The 19492-nt window shown below is 32.5% G+C and overlaps 1 protein-coding gene across 1 annotated transcript in view; it reads right to left on the reverse strand.

The window, feature by feature from the left end:
* LOC131533372 (piezo-type mechanosensitive ion channel component 2) overlaps positions 1 to 19492 on the reverse strand; it is a 143233-nt gene that overhangs the window by 120905 nt on the left and 2836 nt on the right. The window contains exon 2 of the mRNA XM_058765676.1: positions 2593 to 2688. Coding sequence (XP_058621659.1) covers positions 2593 to 2688 — 96 coding nt within the window. The remainder of the gene's footprint in view (positions 1 to 2592; positions 2689 to 19492) is intronic.

Below are 19492 nucleotides of genomic sequence, written 5' to 3' on the forward strand. Positions count from 1 at the left end.
TGGTGTTGTTGTTCTGGCGAGACTCTTTTATCAAGCAGTGAAACATCCTTCCAGAGGAAGTTTTTATTGCTCACGGGTCACTCTTTCATAGTTCAGGAGACCTAAAGACCTACGAAAGAACCGCTGCCTTTCCTGTTTTGACATTTTTCTGGGACGGGATATTTAGTCAAGGCCTTTTAGCTTTTTTTGTAAATAGACAATATACTTTAGTTCAAAATGATATGCATTTATTCAAAACAACTTTCAGTGTAGAGTGTAATGACTAATTCATCCAAATTAAAGGCTAAAAAACAAACTGCCTAAATTAATAAAATAATCCTGAAAAAAATTAAATGCATCACGGTTTCCACAAAAATATTGAGCAGCACGACTGTTTTCAACATTGATAATAATCAGAAGTGTTTGTTGAGCAGCAAATCAGCATATTAGAATGATTTCTGAAGATCATGTGACACTGAAGACTGCAGTAATGATGCTGAAAATACAGCTGCGCATCACAGAAATAAATTACAGTTTAATGGATATTCACATAGAAAACAGCTGTTTTAAAGTGTAATAATATTTCACAAATTTTACTGTATTTTTGATCAAATAAATACAGCCTTGGTGAGCGAACGAGACTTCTTTCTGACCAAAAAATAAAAAATCTTACCGATCACTAACTTTTGAACAGTAGTGTATCAAAAAATAAAAAATAAAATAAAAAAAAACATCTCATGAAACTCTTCAGACTCTTGGTGTTAATTTATTATGGTCTTTTCCTCATGAGAACAAAAATCTCAATTTGTCTCCATTTAACCTCATTCTCTATCAATCTAGGTGATAAGTGTGATATCAGAGATATTTGGCTCTGGTTGGTCTAGTTGACCGCCTAGAGGCTCATATGTTGAATCAGATGAGGTAAGAGCTGAACTTATGAACCGATGACACACTGAGGAATGCTGGGAAATCAGCGGAGCTTCATTCCTCTCTCGGTGAAGCTGACACCGCCAGTAGCCGAGGATCTCCAGCAAACCTCTGATAAAAACAATCCATCAGACTCTAGACACGCAGAACAGCGTTCAGAGCAGAGCCTCTTTAACCGTCAAACTCACAGAACCAGCAGCAACACAGATGTTTGTGAATAAAAACCAGTGAAACACACACACCTTCGATCTGAGATCAGATGGGACTCATTCTGGAGGAATCACGAGGCTCGACCGTGTCACACACTTCCTCTCAAACACACCGTATATTACTCGTCATATTCAGCCTGAGGCCTTAAAGCTGTCATTAATCACTCAGATTCGTCTGTAATTCCGAACCGTCGCTTTGACTGTTTGAAGTGTGTCATTTATTAAATATTAAAACTTGTCCAAGAAACTGAATCATCCTGTGTGTGTCCATTGACCTAATACACATTTAAATAAAAAAAAAAAAATTAAAACAATTTGATATATTATTTATTGTTGACATTGACAGTGTTTTCTTAAATATCATGACAGTAAAAAAAAAAAAAAAAAAACTTTCAATGTAAAAATTAATTTTATTTTTAAATGTTTGTTAAGCCAATTTCCACCTATTCATGACTATTATATTTCAATGGATTATATACGGTAAAAAACATACAATCAAAATAATCAATTGTTTTAAATAACTCTTTTTTTTTTGTCCTTGCACCTGTTCTTCAACTCCGTTTTGCTATACTATTTCCACCTTAAATAATAATAATAATAATAATAATATTAGTAAATAAATAAAACACAAATACACAGATACATGAATGAATGAATGAATGAATAAATAAATAATGTTTTAAAAGAGCAGGGTCAAGTGTTATTAATCTATAATTTATCAACAATGTATTTATTTATTAAAATGCACAAACTGTTATCTATTTCATACAAATATAACAAAATGTATGAATAAATTAGTGTTATTTTAGTATTATTGCTATACTCTTTATTAGTTTATTTTAAATTAGACTCATTTTTATTTTAATTGTCATTTTGATATGTTTTGAGATTTATTTATTTTGTTTTTTTATTATATGTGTATATATCTTGTTATTAAGTTTCAGTTTTGAGTTTATTTATTTGGTTTTAGTTTGCCTACTTTAGTACTTCAGCTTAAACTACATAAAGACTTGGCAACTAGCTGAAATAAAATAAGTGATAACAAATAAATATAATAATTTATGTTTTTATATATTTCATTTCAGCTAATGAAAGTGTCTTTTTTTATGGTTTTAGTTTTAGTTCACGTAACACTGGTATAAGTTCTAAATTTAACTTTAATTTACTTCATTCTAAACCTATATTTGTTGTCCACTGATCTGAATATCTACAATATCCTACAATACCTACAGCAGGTAAGACCTTGTTTCTTGGTTCTGAGTCGGGAAGATATTCTGTCAAAGTGTAACAGTAACCATTTCAAATAAAAGAAAATGCCATCTTCAAAAAAAGTGTTTGGGAACCTGCTTGGATTACTTGAGCAATTCCAGTCCTGAAATCACACACTTATTCAGACAACTCGTGAAAAGATGGAAAGCAAGTCATCACACGGGGAACATGCAGAGCAGCAAACCGCTGGAGGGTCTCAGAGACTCACCCTGCATCGTTGTCTTCGTGGGCTCGGCGAAGAGTGGGATGAGTAAGAGGTAGATGAGGTAGACGAAGGACAGCCAGTTGTACCGGAACAAACATGCTGTGAAATAAAGAAGAACAGGAGAAGATTTGTCTTCTGTCTCCAGATTGGGTTAACAGCACATAAATCAGACGCTGGTTCTAGTAGAGTCTTTAATTAAAGAGAACGCTCTTCATTCATTAAAGGACTGTGATACGGTGCATGCAGCCGCAGGCGAACATGAATCCCATCATACAGAGCATTCCAGCACATCAATCAATTACCTGCAGGCCCAGCACAAAGAGCTTTCAAAATATCACACTTTACCGTTCAATTAACTGTCTGCTTCAAGTATGTGAAATAAAAAAATTCAATGTAAAAGGATTTGGAACGTAGCTGTTTTGGAGATGCCACTTCGTGTGATATTTTTATATCTAATGCAGGGAAATGTATTCATTTTTGTGGAGCATAAATATCAAAATAATTTGCTGCTGGAGAATAAATGGATACAATTTAATTAAATTAAAATTAAAATTAAAATTAAAATTAAAATTAAAATTAAAATTAAAATTAAAATTAAAATTACAATTAAAATTAAAATTAAAATTAAAATTAAAATTAAAATTAAAATTAAAATTAAAATTAAAATTAAAATTAAAATTAAAATTAAAATTAAAATTAAAATTAAAATTAAAATTAAAATTAAAATTAAAATTAAAATTACAATTACAATTAAAAATAAAAATAAAACAATGAATTAAATAAAACAAAATAAAATAAAATAAAAACACTAAATATATGACCCACTTTTAAAGTATAGTAAAAGTACAGTATTATAAAAGTAATTCCTAAATATAAATAAATAAATAAAATACTGACTCTCTCACTCTTTATAGAGAGATGTAATATATAATTTTATATTTAAAAAAGGTATACATAAAAAATTCATTTAAAAATAAATACAATTTTTAAAGCAGTTTGGAGAATTAATGGATGGAGGTAAAGTAAAGTAAAGTAAAGTAAAATAACAAAACAAATAAAAAAAAAAGCCAAAACTAACTGATGGAGTCATTGCACATAAAAGTGTTGAAATCTGTATAAATTAAAAGTAAATGTTAAAAATAAAATAACATTTTTAAAACAGTTTTGGAGAATGAATCATGAATCACTAATATGTACTAAATAAGCAAAATCATACTGATTGGACCACGTGAGCTTAGTGATTTACACTGAGCTAACAAACCCAACATTATAAAATCTCTTAAAACCTCTAACAATTTATAATAATTTTCCACTGAAAGAAAGCAAGTCAGAAATGTTTGCATCTGCTGGACCAGACGAGGCTCCTCTTTGCAGGTCAGTGTTGACCGACGTCTCATGCGTTTCTATACCGAGGCTCAGCTTAGAGCGAAATGAGAAGATTAAACATCATATTGCTGGGAAATGTTCAGTCACTTGCTGAAAGAGCCAAGCATATGCTTGCTTTATTAATCGTGTGGAGCTGTCCTGTTAGAAACACTGAATCAGTCTTAATTAAATCAAGCGTATCTCTTTCATCGGTGTGACCGAGTCCATTTCTGCTCCAGCAAACCCTGCGACTACAAGAGCGCTGGACTCCGTCCCACCAGCTTTAACATGAGATTCTGATGTTTTTGCATCATTTCTTTGGTCTCTTTGAAGACGTGTGCGCTGTGAGCCTTGTTTTCCCTGACAAATTGTGCAGCGCTAATGCAAAATGAGCTAAGGAAGGACAATTTGCTTTGGTTTGTCTCATTTGAAGCCACATCCTGGCTTTTCCAAATCTGGAAATTAAACATGTTTTAACTGTACAGTGCAACCTCTTCTCTATTCCCTCCTGGACTAAACCTGACCGCAAGAAAAACACCGCCTCCGGCAACACAAACCAAAGAGATTCGACACTTGAACGACCATCTCAAGATCCCATGAAAGAAGTATTTGATTTTAATGATCATAATGCCTTTCATCGACTACACATGACTGGATGAACCTCATGAAAAATGACATTTCACCCCAAAAATCAAGAAGTAATATAAGGAATCATAAGCCTTTTTAGGACCATTAAGATTTTATGCCTTGTGACATTATTTGTTGTTATAATTAAGCACATTTCCCTGGACAAATAAGTATGAATGAAGCATTAAAGTATATATACTGTATATCTGAAAGAAACCAATACTTTTATTAATCAATGATGCATTAAATTGATCAAAATTGATTTATAATGTTACAAACGATTTCTATTTCAAATAAACGCTGTTCTTTTGAACTTTCTATTCATCTGTGAATCCTGAAAAATAAAATGCATCACGGTTTCCAGAAAAATATTATGCAGCACAACTGTTTTCAACATTGATAATAATCAGAAATGTTTATTGAGCAGCAAATCAGCATATTATTATGATTTCTGAAGATCATGTGACACTGAAGACTGCAGTAATGATGCTGAAAATACAGCTGCACATCACATAAATAAATTACAGTTTAACACATATTCACACAGAAAACAGCTGATTTTAATTGTAAAAATTTATACAAATTTTACAGCATTTTTGATCAAATAAATGCAGCCTTGCATCTGCAAAATCTTACTGATCTCAAACTTTTAAATGGTAGTGTATATTTATGAATATTCTCAATCATTAAATGATTTGATAATGCTAGATAAATAGAAGCGATGGGCTGCTGGCCATCACAAACACACCAGCCCCAAATGAAGAAAGGTTTATTTTGCCGCGCTGCAAGAACTGAGCTCATTAGCCGTGTGTACAGTAAGCATGAGCGCTGCAGCTGTGTGAATGTGAGGCTAGGCGTGTTTTAGCCGATCGTTTGCACAGAGCGTCATCTCTCTGACGAGCCTGAGGTTATTACTAGAGCATGCTGGGATTGAACGATCTTATCTAGCTCTTCTAAAGCACATAATATTGTTTGGTGATAAATGAAAGAACAAACGGAAACAATGTTGACAAAATGCAATAATTTTGTGAATGATACTTTTGTATTCATGATACAGCTGCAGTGTTTCAAACTACTGAGATGTAGAGAATAAAACTTATGTGGACAACCAACCCGACCTCATGAAAGTGCGTATAAATAGTACGCCAAATAAAAACACAAACACGTGGTATTGATACACAACAAATGAAAAATCATGCAACGGGTATGATTAGGGTTGTAGGGTAGATGCGTATCATATGTACGCAAAAACTGCGTATTATATTATGCACGCCAAAGTCAATTTTTGCGTATCAAAAACACGAGTTTTTGTTTTTATTTGGCGTACTATTTTTAAACATTTTCGTGAGACTGGACTCGGACAACGCAATTAGTTTTTCAACAAAATAGATTTCAAAACCTAAATTATGACAAATTCAATCAATAAATCAATAAAGAATCAGGCATAATGCAGTAAACGTTAAAATCTCAGAAAAGAGATGCATATTAAAGTAAGCTTATTGTGAGTTTTGCCCATTTTCCCCACGGTTGTCAACAAAAAAAATTTAATGCATCTAAAATAAAATATTTAATAATATTTAAATAAATATTATACAAAACCTATATATAACTAAATAATACTGACTAATATATATATATATATATATATATATATATATATATATAAACACATGCAAAACTGCTATTCAATATCAGATATATCAAAATTAATTTAATGAATAAATTAATCAATAAAAAAAGCATCAGACATAATAAAAGCTCAGAAAAAAAAGGTTAGAATAAGAAAAAAAACTTCATGCAAATTAAAGAAAGCTTATTGTTAGTTTTGCCCCTTTGTTTCAAGTTTGTCTACTGCATAAATAAGTAAACAAACAAACAAATAAATAAATAAAATATTCAATACAATTCAAATTTTTATAATGAAATAAAAATATAATGTTTATAATTAAATATAAATTAATCCTTTATATATTTATCGATATGTTAAAATATTATGACTTGCTATAAAAAACCCAGGGGTCTTAGGTTAACACAATAAATTGTACAATGTACTAATTGTTTTAACCTGACGCTCCTAAAGTGATTTATTTTCCAAACCAAAATTCTCTTAGCAACTCAAAACTGTGACTGCGGCTGAAATGCACAAATTCATTGAGCTCTTTCATCATGAACGGGTCGAGTTAAATGAGTCGGTTTTAGACGCAACTTCAAATAAATGCCTGTAATCAAGTACGATTGTTTCTCTCCGTGTGAGTTTGTGTGTTAGTTTAACAAACTGCTCATGAATGTGAACATCTAATCTACGCCATCTTCATCTTCCTCTCAAATGAGGAAAAAAAACAGTCTGAAACTGTTGATTTAACACTCTTTCGTTTTCTGTTAGCACACGTGAATGAGAGCTAATTCTCCATTCAGTGGCAGAAACAAATACTTCTTGCTTTATTATTATTACCCAGATTATTTAGTTCCATTCATTTAATTTCTACACCAAATTCTGTGTTTGAAAAGGGCTGTTTGCTCTTGATTTCTCATGAAGAACATTTTGTACACAGTGTTTTTCTGCAAGTAATAGGCTGTGAGGAAATATTACATATAGCAGCATGTATGACGTCAAATAAACTGAGAGGAGATCATCTTTGTTGAATATGACAGTGACTCAGATGAACACGAGCAACATCTGTGATTAATGCTTCAAATGCACAACTCAAAATATGTTTCAATTAGCATTTTGGATGTCAAATATAGCTAAACGTGGTGTTGTAAACCCGTTTGGTGCCCTTTAGTCGACGTGAGTCAGAGTCGCGGCGCTCATGTGGGCTTCTGTGCTAAAACAATGTTTGAGAAAATCTCTGCGCTCTCTGGCAGCGGGACAGACCGCGGAGACCTTTGATTTAATGAGTCACTCAGCCAAACTTAAAGCCAGAAATGAAAATATCCCAAACAGCAGACAAACCACTAACCATCTGATAATGGGGTCCAGCCTGACACACATCTACAGATCTTTTGTTCGGTCAGTTTGTGGAGGACGCAAATATAAAGAGATATGCAAGTGCAAACTATGAGGACAGATCTGGTTAGGAGTGCCACTTCTTATATATATATATATATATATATATATATATATATATATATATATATATATATATATATATATATACTGTATATACAGTATATATTACTTCTTAAAAAGTTGTGTAAAATGGGATTAGAAACCATGAACCAAACCAACCTACTACAAAGTGGATCACAACATTACATTACTTTGATTTGTATAAGGAGAAAAACTGTAATAGATCTAATGAGACATTTTTACAGTAAAATACTGTAAAAAGTAAAGTTTGTGGAAAAAGAACAAGTCAACAATTTAGAGTGACAAACCAAATTCTGGACATTTCCAGAATTCCCTGTGTTTAAAATATATTTTATTTTACTTGTAAATTACAGTTTTTAACTGTTTTTACAGAATTTGTGTTGTTGTTTATGTAGAAATAGTAGTTTTTTATGTTATAATTTAATTTAATTAAATTTTTTGTTTTATTTTATGTATTACTATTACGATTATTTATTTATTTTTATTATGCATTTATTTCAAAAATATTACGCAGAGAAATATTTAAGTAACGGAGCTGAAGAGCTCCTTTGGCACAGTTTGCAGCTCAAGACTCTCTGATTGGTGGAGATTTCTCTGCAGAATCATGGGTAATGTAGTCTTTCACCAGGAATTCTGCCTGAATTAAAGAAAATTTAAATAATGCCGACTGATGGCTTCAACAGAAGCATATACCATCAATTAACAACTTTGGGGCTTACAGTAGGTCTGTCTGTAACGGTTTATAAGTTATTGTTAAAAATTAATTCCTGTAATTGAGATTTTCGACTGCTGTAAGCTATTAGGGAACATGTGATGGCTGAATGCTGAGACCGTCCAATCAGAATCAAGTATTAAGCTGTTTAAAAAAAAAATGTTTTATAACTGTGGTTTCTATTATTTATGAAATACAGCGAATTACACACTGCAGGCATTATGGATACGGTTATACCGCACAAATGCATTTAGAAAGCATCGACTGGTTTCATGTAAACTGTTTCCCTGTATTTTGTTCACAGGACGCGGTGTTCTGATGTTAAGCGTGGTGAATGAAAATATGAATACATGCAGGGATCTGGCATAAGCATTTTATTTGGTTAGCTGTTGGAATTAAATGTCCCAGCATTCCTGGCAAAGACTTTTACACCCAACCTAAATAACACTGATGTTGACATTGAAATAATACCAAAGTTCACAAAAATACACTCAAAAATACCCAAAGTACCAAATTTTATATTAGAACTAAACATTAATGTCGGGCATAAATGTGTCAGTTCATTGATGCTGGGGAATTTATGAGCGTTTGAGAGGACAGAAAAACCACAGGCAGAAATAGAGAGGTGCGTCTGCATCAAAACCATGTTCCCTCGCTGATTCACACACACACACACACACACACACACACACACACACACACACACACACACACGCTTTCTTGACTCCTTTTACACCAGTAACTGGATATGTTATTTCTTCAGCTCTGTTTACACTTGGACTGAAAAGCCTCAGTTTGGCACATCGCTATAGAGCTTATCTGTTCACGGCTAACTAAAGCTAAAACTCAGACTAAAACCATAATAATAATAAAACAAACATTACTTGAAACAAAATAAGCATTAACTGTGATTTAAAATAAAATATAAGCAGCTTTGTATTTGAGCTTTTTGCTACAATAATTAAAACAGTAATAAAAATAAATGATAACACGTTATAACAATTAACAGATTTTTTAAATCTTATTTTAATTTTAGTTAAAGCTTTAGTAAATTTGTTATGTGTTTTTGTAACTTTTAGTATTTTTTAACACTGCACTTGCTGCCTTCAATTTTTAATAATCAAATTGGCCGTACAAGTCATTTCAACTATATATTTAATTTCAAAATTACATTAAAATGACTTAAAAAATAAAATAAAAAATGGACTGGATCTCGTATGACTTAAAAAAATTAAGTTGGTAGATAATAAAATAATTGATAGATGAAATAATAGAAAAAAAATGGTACATTACTATATAGGGTGAAAACAGGTCTAATGGGACATTTAATGTAATTTTACAGTAAAATACTGTTAAATATACAGTATTTGAAAGTAAAGAGTACATGTTATAAATAACAATGTAAATTTTTTGTAACAATATAATTTTAAATTCCCAAAAAGGGCTTTTTTTGTTTGTTTGTTTGTTTGTTTGTTTGTTTGTTTGTTTACAGGACGTTCTGCAAAGTTTTAAAAATATATATTTTTACAGTATTTTCTTACAGAATTATTCTAGCAAACCACAGCTGCTAGTTTTGTTTTGTAGCAGGATTTGTCTTCTTCCAGTATCAGTGAAAATAATTCATAAACATTTCTACCTCTCTGTACAGTTACAGGGTTTATGTTCTGTCCTTGATAATGTTTGTTTCAGTGTCTGTCCAAATATATATGAATACCTACAAATCTGAATACGATTATCCTTGTAAAGCAGTTCAACCCCTAATTTGGTGTATTTTGTCTGTATAATGTGTTTATTAAAAAAAAAAAAAAAAAGTGAAATAAAAGGTCTTTCTCCTCTATATACTGAGATGTTTTAGTGAGAGAAAATAAACAGGCCTATGCCGTTTTAACGTCCATCATCAGAGTTTACGGTAAAATTCTAACACGCTTATGCCAATAGTACGTCTACAGCCTATTAAAACGCTTTATGAGCCTCATTGCATTTGAGTTATCTGGATTTAATATTTAACCAGTTCTGGCTCAAGTACCATCGATGGCTTTGGGTTTTGACGGATCATGATGTGATGGATAACTTTCATCTGAAATATAAACTAAACTCTCTTTGCCGCGTTGCCACAAATAACAGATCTGTCAGCGGGATTTCTGTCGTCAGTCGTTCGCTGGAGGACGGATCTCGCTCGTAATGTTATATCATAGTGCGTATGACTCGATTAAACAGCCTGAGTCATCGCATTTATGAGAAATCATAACGAGAGTGCAGATGAGAAACAATACTGGGACATTCATTCATGAATAATAGAAAGAAGAACAGAAGGGGAACGCTCTTAAAAATAAAGGTGCTTAAAAGGTTCCTCAAGCGATGCCATAGAAGAACCATTTTTGGTTCCACAAAGAACCATTCAGTCAAAGAACCATCTCTTTCTTACCTTTTTATAATCTGAAGATGTTAAGGTTCTTTATGGAACCATTTAGACAAAAAGGTTCTTCTTTGTGAATCAGTGAATAATGAATTTAGTTTAAAGTATGGTTGTGCTGATAGTTAACTTAAATAAATTAATTAAATTCCCAATAAATAGCCTATTTGTTTAATTTAATGTATCATGTGAAAAATAAGTCTTAGTATCTTAATACACAATTTATCTCGTTTTAAGCATGTTTACATCAGTGTTATTTTAGTATGATTGTAATACTATCATAGATGTAGTTTTATATATATATATATATATATATATTTTTTTTTTTAAATTGTAGCATTTGTAGTTTTCATAATTTTTTTTTTAATTATATTAATTTTATTTAATTTTTTTATGATTTGATTTCAATTAACATTTATTTTATTTCATGTTTTTAGTTACTTTTTTACTTTTACTTTTACTTTTAGTTTTAGTTAACTATAATAATTGAGGTTAACATTTTACTGGAAAACAAGGCAGAAATTCAGATTTTTGTGTAAATCCGTCAATGTCTATAGACAGATGATGAAAACCGAAGCGAGAGCTTTCATTAGTCCGTGCACACACGAGCAGTGAAGGTTCAGTGTGTTTGTTTTGTCTGCAGATGAACGCTCTGCAACCAAAGCTTTCACGCTTCATTCAGAGCGGCCCGCGCCGCACCACGCTCAACAGCTAACCTTCAGCGTCCGCTCGTCACTTCACACCACCCACAAACACAGCAGGTACACAGCTGTCCCAGACACTCAGCTCACCAGCGCTGTTCACGCTCACGCAGCTCCTCAAATAAAGCTGCTTCACGCTGCCACAGATTAGAAGAACCCTGGTTCCATGAAGAACCTTTAACATCTGAAGAACCTGTCTGTTTCACAAAAGCTTCTTTGTAGCGAAAGAAGGTTCTTCAGGTTATAAAAAGGTAAGAAAGAGATGGTTCTTTGACTGAATGGTTCTTTGTGGAACCAAAAATGGTTCTTCTATGGCATCGCTGTGAAGAACCTTTTAAGCACCTTTATTTTTAAGAGTGTAAATATGTAAAGTCACAGATAAGAACAAAAGGACATGCAGCGTTAATGTAACTGCCATTTCTCAGTGTTACAATATTGTCTCATGTTCCAGTTTAAAACATTTCCCAGTTGCTGCCTTAAATTTTTTTACGTATAATCAAATTAGATTATATTAAACTGACTTTAAATATCAAGTTGAATCTCATATAACATTAGAAATGAAGTTGAACTGGTTAAATTATTTTGATAAGTTAAAGTGATGGGAAAAACGAGGCAGTCATGTTGCCATGATTTATTGATCATATTTTTTACAGACACAGAAACTGTGACTCAACCAATGGTGTCAGTTTGGGGCGGGGCCTTCCGTATTTCTGACCAATGGCAGATGGGGGAGTGGTTTTGAATAAAACCTGTTTCAAAATAGTCAACAAAGTAAATAATAATAATAAAAAGACTGTTCTGCATGCATAAAACAATTATTCAAATGCTATTTAAATTATCTTTACTGCTATTACAAGCCAAGTTAACATGTTAGAAGAACTTTGAAATAAATCATATATTTGTGAAAAGGACTTTGGTGATGGCTACTAAATACCCACAAGGAAATGTTCTATGTCATGAGTGATATTGCTAAATATGTTACCTGTAATTTTCCAAATACATACATTCTTTGAGTAGATGTAAGTTTATAACATATATAATATTCCTATTGTCAAATTTGTATACATATGTTAATAATATCTACAGTATATGATGATTTTTATATGGTATAATATGCAGCTATACATATGTAACTATATGTATGTCATAAAAAAATTAAAATATAAAACCCATATATATATATATATATATATATATATATGAAGAGTTCATTTGCAAAAACAAATAACTTATGATTCAAAAATCATGTTTTTCAATGTGCATTAATCTCAATGAAACTCCAGTTGGGTTATTTTGATTATGTAAAAATTACAAAAAAATACTAGCTAACCAACACAATAAAACACAATAAAAACATGATAACATAAAAATAAAATAATAAAACAATAAAAAAATAATAAAAAAAACATAATAAAAAAAAACATGATTTTTGAAAAAGTAAATTATCAGTTATCTGTTTTCGCAAATAAACTCTTCATTATATATATATATATACCTATATAATAGCAACATGAATTGACAGGTTTTTGGATGGATATACATGTACATGTCTAAATATGCTTTATACGTACATAAACGTATATATATATATATACATATATATGGACTAGATATACAAGTTCCATATGTTTTTACTTCATATGACAATATATTTGCAAATGAAATATATGTACATATATTACATCTGTGAATGGATACATTTGATAAAGGATTTAAAAACAGCCTTATTTGAGTGTAAATGTACTAAAAGTTATATTTTAACATTAAAAAAGATGAAATGAAATCCAGAATGCAGAGGTAAGGAGGTTTGTATTAGTATGGAGAAATTCTAAGACTTGGGACTCTCAGATGTTCAGCGGCAGAGAACAGAGAACTTGGCTCGGGACACAATGCTGTGCTCTTTCTTCTCTGAGGTGTGATGTACAGCGGCTGAGTTTCGTTTCTGCTCGGCCAGTGGTGCACAAAAGGTCCTTTCAGGTAGACGAATGTATTTCAGAGAGTGAGCTGTCAGATTACAGACAGGAAACGTTTAAGATAAAACTCCATGAATAGACCTTCTATGCAGCACGAGAAGAAAAAGCAACACCCAGAAGGAACACATGAGCGATCAGAACGTATTTAATATAAAACTGGCTTTGGACCATTTCAAACCACCCTGTATATGATGACTCTCCCTGGAAATGAAATATGGCATCATATACTACCACACGGTAAAAAATAAAAAATCTGCTGAAGCTGGTTGCCTTTAAAAGACTTTTAACTTTTCTCAACTTTTTATTTTTTACAGTACAGTCAAACAGTAAAATTTTTAGTTTTTTTAAGACGTTTCTTCTGTTCAACAAGCCTGCATTTATTTGATCCAAAATACAGCAAAAGCAGTAATATTGTGAAATAGTTTTACTATTTAATATAACTGCTTTCTATGTGAGTATGTGTTAAACTGTAATTTATTTCTGTGATGCGCAGCTGTATTTTCAGCATCATTACTGCAGGCTTCAGCGTCACATGATCTTCAGAAATCATAATAATATGCTGCTCAAGAAACATTTGTATTATTATTTGTATTATCAATATTTAAAAACAGTTGAGTACATTTATCAAAGATCAGCATTTATCTGAAATAAAAAGCTTTTGTAACATAACACTATACCATTCAAAAGCTTATTAATTAGAATTTTTTGGGGGGAAATATATGATAGAAATGAATACTTTTATTTAGCAAGGATGCTTTAAATTGTTCAAAAGATGAAGATAAAGACATTTATAATGTTACAAACGATTTCTATTTCAAATAAATGCTGTTCTTCTGAACTTTCTATTCATCAAAGAAACCTGAACAAATTATTTAGCTGTTTTCAACATGATACATGTGTCTTAAGCAGCAAATCAGAATATTATTATGATTTCTGAAGATCATGTGACGCTGAAGACTGCAGTAATGATGCTGAAAATACAGCTGTGCATCACATAAATAAATTACAGTTTACAATATATTCAAATAGAAAACAGTTGTTTTATATAGTAAAAATATTTCAAAATTTTACTGTTTTTGACGCGCTTTGGATGAAATAAACGCAGGCCTGGTGAGCAGAAGAGACTTAAATGTTCAAAAACCTTTGTCTGGTAGTGTATATATGATTAAACGCAGCGCTCCAGTCTTGAATATGATATGGAACGCTTTAAAACACTTTGATATGTGATCTATATTGCACACACTATTATGAACATAAGAGCACATCTGTTCGCTACAGGCTTAGAGCTGAAATCTTCACTGTCTCCTTCAAACTCCAAGACATCATTAACATTTACAGTTGTGCTGTCTGGACGAGCTCATGCAGAACTAAAACTTCTCCTCGGTGGAGGATAAACTGGCGTGCCAACTGTGCTACAAATGAAGCTGATTTTCTGCAGGAGAAGTCCCGCGATCGCTGATGTTTCATGACTCCTTCATCTCCTCTAATCCGGAGCGCTTTTGTCTGCTGTGTAGGGTGGCACCCTGCCTGGATTCAGACACAAAAGAGCGTGGAGACGCGAGACAAAGCGCAGAGTCTGACTGAGGCTTGGCTAAATGGAGCGTGACTCTGAGCCAGCGTCAGTGAATGCTGCTCCTGACGGACGCAGGGCTCAGGAGGCTGTCGGAGGCTGTCGGAGACGCTATTAAGGTGCAGTCGCATTAACCGCTGTCTGGCAGATTTCTGTGATTTCAATAGCAATCTATAATTGGGAATTTTGCATTAGGGCAAAAGATTTTTCCATGATAGCTCAAGTTGATGACGTAAATTCACAGGCTTGGTTTGAAAGTGAAACCTTCTCCACAACTTTCACAGCAAGAACTTTAAACATAACCATGCATAAAACTATAACGATAACAATAACTATATTAGTGTCCATGATAACGTTCTGTTCATTACAGGAGTGCTGTAGTTTTGTCATCTGCTGCTGTAAATGCTCAAGTTCATTAAAGTGGATTCTGACTGGCTTTCAATGTTTTTATCGTTCAAAAGAGAGAAAAAATAAAAATAAAAATGATATAGTTTATTAAACTAAATCTGAAAGAGTAAAAATAAATAAATGCATAAATAAAAAACAAATCTTTACTTAACCTTTTAAAATAAAATAAACTTTGCTTAAAGCCTTTATATATATAACGTATTATAGAAGTAGTTTTAATACATGAATTGTATGATCTCATGGATAATTGCAAACAGTTATAATACATTATAACACTTCTTGTTGCACCTTTAAAAGAATAATGCATTAAAACATGACAAACAAACTTTCAAATATTATAATGCATTTTAACTATTATTTAAGAAAAGATATAACGCATTAAAACATATGATTAATGCATAATATATAGAGCCAAAACTTTTATTTAAACTAGTTGCAAGGCAACATTTTTCATTTTAATTCAGTTTAACTTGCGCTACAATAACTAAAACTTAAATAAAAATCAATAAAATCTCTATAGATAAAAACTCTGATAAATGATACTAAAATAGCACTGATTCCAGTCAATATTGTTATCAACTCACGGAGTTAGAACTTTATCATTATTATTATCGTTCATGGTGTGAATGCGCCTTCAGGCAAAAAAAAACAAAACAAAAAAAACAAGAACTGATGTTGGCGACCCATTTTACAGTATTTCTGACTGAAACATTTCACTTTAAAAGTGTTGTGAAACATGCACAAAGCAATATAATATCATTGCACACAAATGACACCACAAGCACATTTTTCCAATGAAACTGGGTTATATATATATTTGACATTCAACAAAAAAAAAAAGAAAAAGGAGTGGGACTTGATTTGATCCTTTGGAAGTGATTGGATTGTGAAAAGAAATGAGCATTACATTCCAGAATACAAATTTGCTTAAAATTAGTAGTTTTATGGCCACTGACTAACTTCATCCGTAAGGAAAAGACAGCAGAAGAGTAAACAGGCTTCAGATTTTGACTTGAATAACATTTGGTTTGATATGAGCTTGGTATTCCTTTACCAAACAAATCATGTTTGCTTTCAAACAACAGCAAAGGCTTCAGAAGTACTGAAGTTACAGCCGAACCCAGCTGAAGGGCACCGGGTTAAATGTGTCTACTAGTCCTCTGTGACTTCATAGTTGGCCATTTAGAGGAATAAAGAGCCGTAATGAGAGCGTGACTGTGTACAGCATGTCTTTAACGTTTCAAATGACATTAAAAGTCTTTTTGACTCTGCAAAGCCACAAATGAAGCAGCTGTCTAACAAAACACTATGTGTGGTTTAACCAGCGCCAAACTCCAGTTTAAACACAAACACAAACAAAACCCAGAGACGTGGGCTTCTGAAGTAGATCTTCACGGTGTACTTAAGGCCCGAAACACACGCAAGTACGTGAACTTAAACGCTTCTACCTACGCAAGGTCAAACGCTCGTAGCGCTATACTCAGAAGTGTCAGATCGGAATTGATATTTCAACATAACGCAAAGTTTGCATACGGGTGGATGATGTTTATGGCCTTAGAAAGCACGTACATAAAGGAAGCAGTCGCAAATATTTGATGCTAGATGTATCATATCGTCCTATAAAAGTAAATAACTGCTGTTTACTTCCTGTATACGTGCAAACAAAATATTTCCCTCGAGTGCAATGAAATATTTAGGTATAGCGAAATCTACGCTCACCTTAGTCACCGTCCCACTCGAGAGCTTTGCGGAGGTCCGGCGTTTACACAAATCACTTCAGCTTGTGTTTATGATGCTTAGCTTATTGACCTGATACTGATAACATTTAAAAATCATGCATTTAAGCGGAAGCCAAAGCTTTATTTGGATTTGATTTTATTATTTCAGTGAACCTCTTTAGAAAAAGCCATAAAACTCAAAGTGATGGTTTGTGTTCACAAAAGAGCAGGATTTGACCTTTGCATCATCCTTGAGAGCGAATGAAAGACCCGTTCTAGCTCTTTCTGGGTCTAAAAGCTCCTCCTTCACACAGAAAGCATTTTGCAATTCAATAAAATGACTATAAGTCGACAATATTATGACGATATATATTTTTTTGCATGCCATACGATACCAATATTTATCATAATATTTAACATTAAGCATTGATGGGGAAGGAAATACATGTTTGTTAGACCTTGAGAGTGAACAGAACTTGTTTGTTCTAAATTAAACTAATTAGCCGCCCATAAATTAAGGCATTGTGTGTTTTACTTTTTTTTCCCTGGATTCTGTGTTTTATGATTTAATACAAATTTATCATCAAAAATGTCATCTAATGAAATTAATTAATAGAAACTTCAAAAATGCATGGAATATTTTAAAATGTACTCAAATGAAAATATAACAATTAATTTACAACAAAACATTGCATTTTAATTTTTGTCAAATAAGATGCTGCACAACGGAACTGTATGTTTAATATTAAAACATGGATGGAAAAATATCTTGCTTGTATGATATTGCTTTAAAATATTATTATTATTATTATTACTTTGAGAATTGCATTTTAGTATACAGTAGTAATATATTTCTGTCATAGTTTCTTCAATTTAAACTGAACTTTTATTTTGGCGGGTTGTGGTGAAGATCTGTGTGTTTGATGGTAGTTTTTCTGCTGAAGTGACTCGTGGAGCAGCTCTGGAGATGAAGTTCATGTCCTCATATATTGAGACGAGTGCCACGTAAACTCCACCATCCATTCACACAAAGACATGCATAGCATGCAGCCTTACTAGTGACTAAACTGCTGCCGTCATGTTTATTTCTACTGTTAGATTCATCCACATCTGGTAAAAAATGCCCAGAGTTTATCATTGCCCAGCCCTACCTGGTCATGATAAAGGTAATGAATGAAAAGTGGTTTGACCAATAGTGCGAAGGCATTGAACATAATCAACCAATCTTAGCCTCCGAGAAGGCGGGGCCTACAGAGAACGGTTAAAGCGATGCAAATGTATATATAATGTATGAGGACTGTAGAGAGACTGTCAATAGGGTGAAAAAAAAAAGCCAAAACCCAAACATTTTAAGCAATTTGGAAAAATCCGGCCTGGAAATGTCTGGGAAAAAACAGCATTTAAAGTTTAAAACACGAGACGCAGGGCAGTGGTATGGAAAAAAACATAAGGTCTAGAGATGCATTTTTACTTATTTTTACTTGAGAGCCATATTTTTAGCATGCTGTGTCACGCACGAGATGCTGCAAGAGACGCAAGACGTGAACGCAGTGGTCAAAAACATCCAGCTAGTGCATGTTTACAAAGAAACAATGGAAAAGCAGTTAAGTGGAATGCAAAAAACAAAACAAAACACACACGGAACGGCCCCAAAGTAACCGTCATGAAACATCACACACATCTCTTCATGGACAGCAACCCTCACAGCTGATTACAGTAAAGACACACAATACACTAAAAAACCCAGCAACTGGGTAAAACACACTGAAAAAAAATTATACTATTTTTTTTTTTAAGGTAAGTGGTTGCAAACAATTTATTTTAGCTATATTTAAATAAAAAAAAAAAAAAAAATGTTGAAAGTTAGTCAACTAAATTTGTTTATTTAAATGTAGCTCAAATAAATTGATTGCAACCACTTACCTTTTTTTTTTTAGTAAATTCAATGAACCATTGTTTTTCAGTGCAGTTGATTTGAACTTAATGCAACCTTTTGTTATGCTTTTAGTAATGAATGAAATAAATGCACTCAGTTCTTAATTGGCAGCATCTGTTTATCTCTCACAGTTGATTCCAGCTGAGCTTGGTGTTAGCATGTTGCTAAGCTAACGATATGATAACGGTGAAATACATCATTTAAATGTAATGGAATAATTTATTGATTTTAGAACTGATACCTGCTGAAGAAACCAACTGGTTCATTTCTAACTGGTCTTCCAGCCTGGTTTCAGCTGGTTTAACAGGCTGGTTTTGACCAGTTCTGGGAGACCAGCTGACTAACCAGCTCAAAACCATCTTAAACCAGCTAAAACCAGACATCCGGTA

The sequence above is a fragment of the Onychostoma macrolepis genome, chromosome 24, assembly GCF_012432095.1.
Source record: "Onychostoma macrolepis isolate SWU-2019 chromosome 24, ASM1243209v1, whole genome shotgun sequence".
NCBI classification, from domain to species: Eukaryota; Metazoa; Chordata; class Actinopteri; order Cypriniformes; family Cyprinidae; genus Onychostoma; species Onychostoma macrolepis.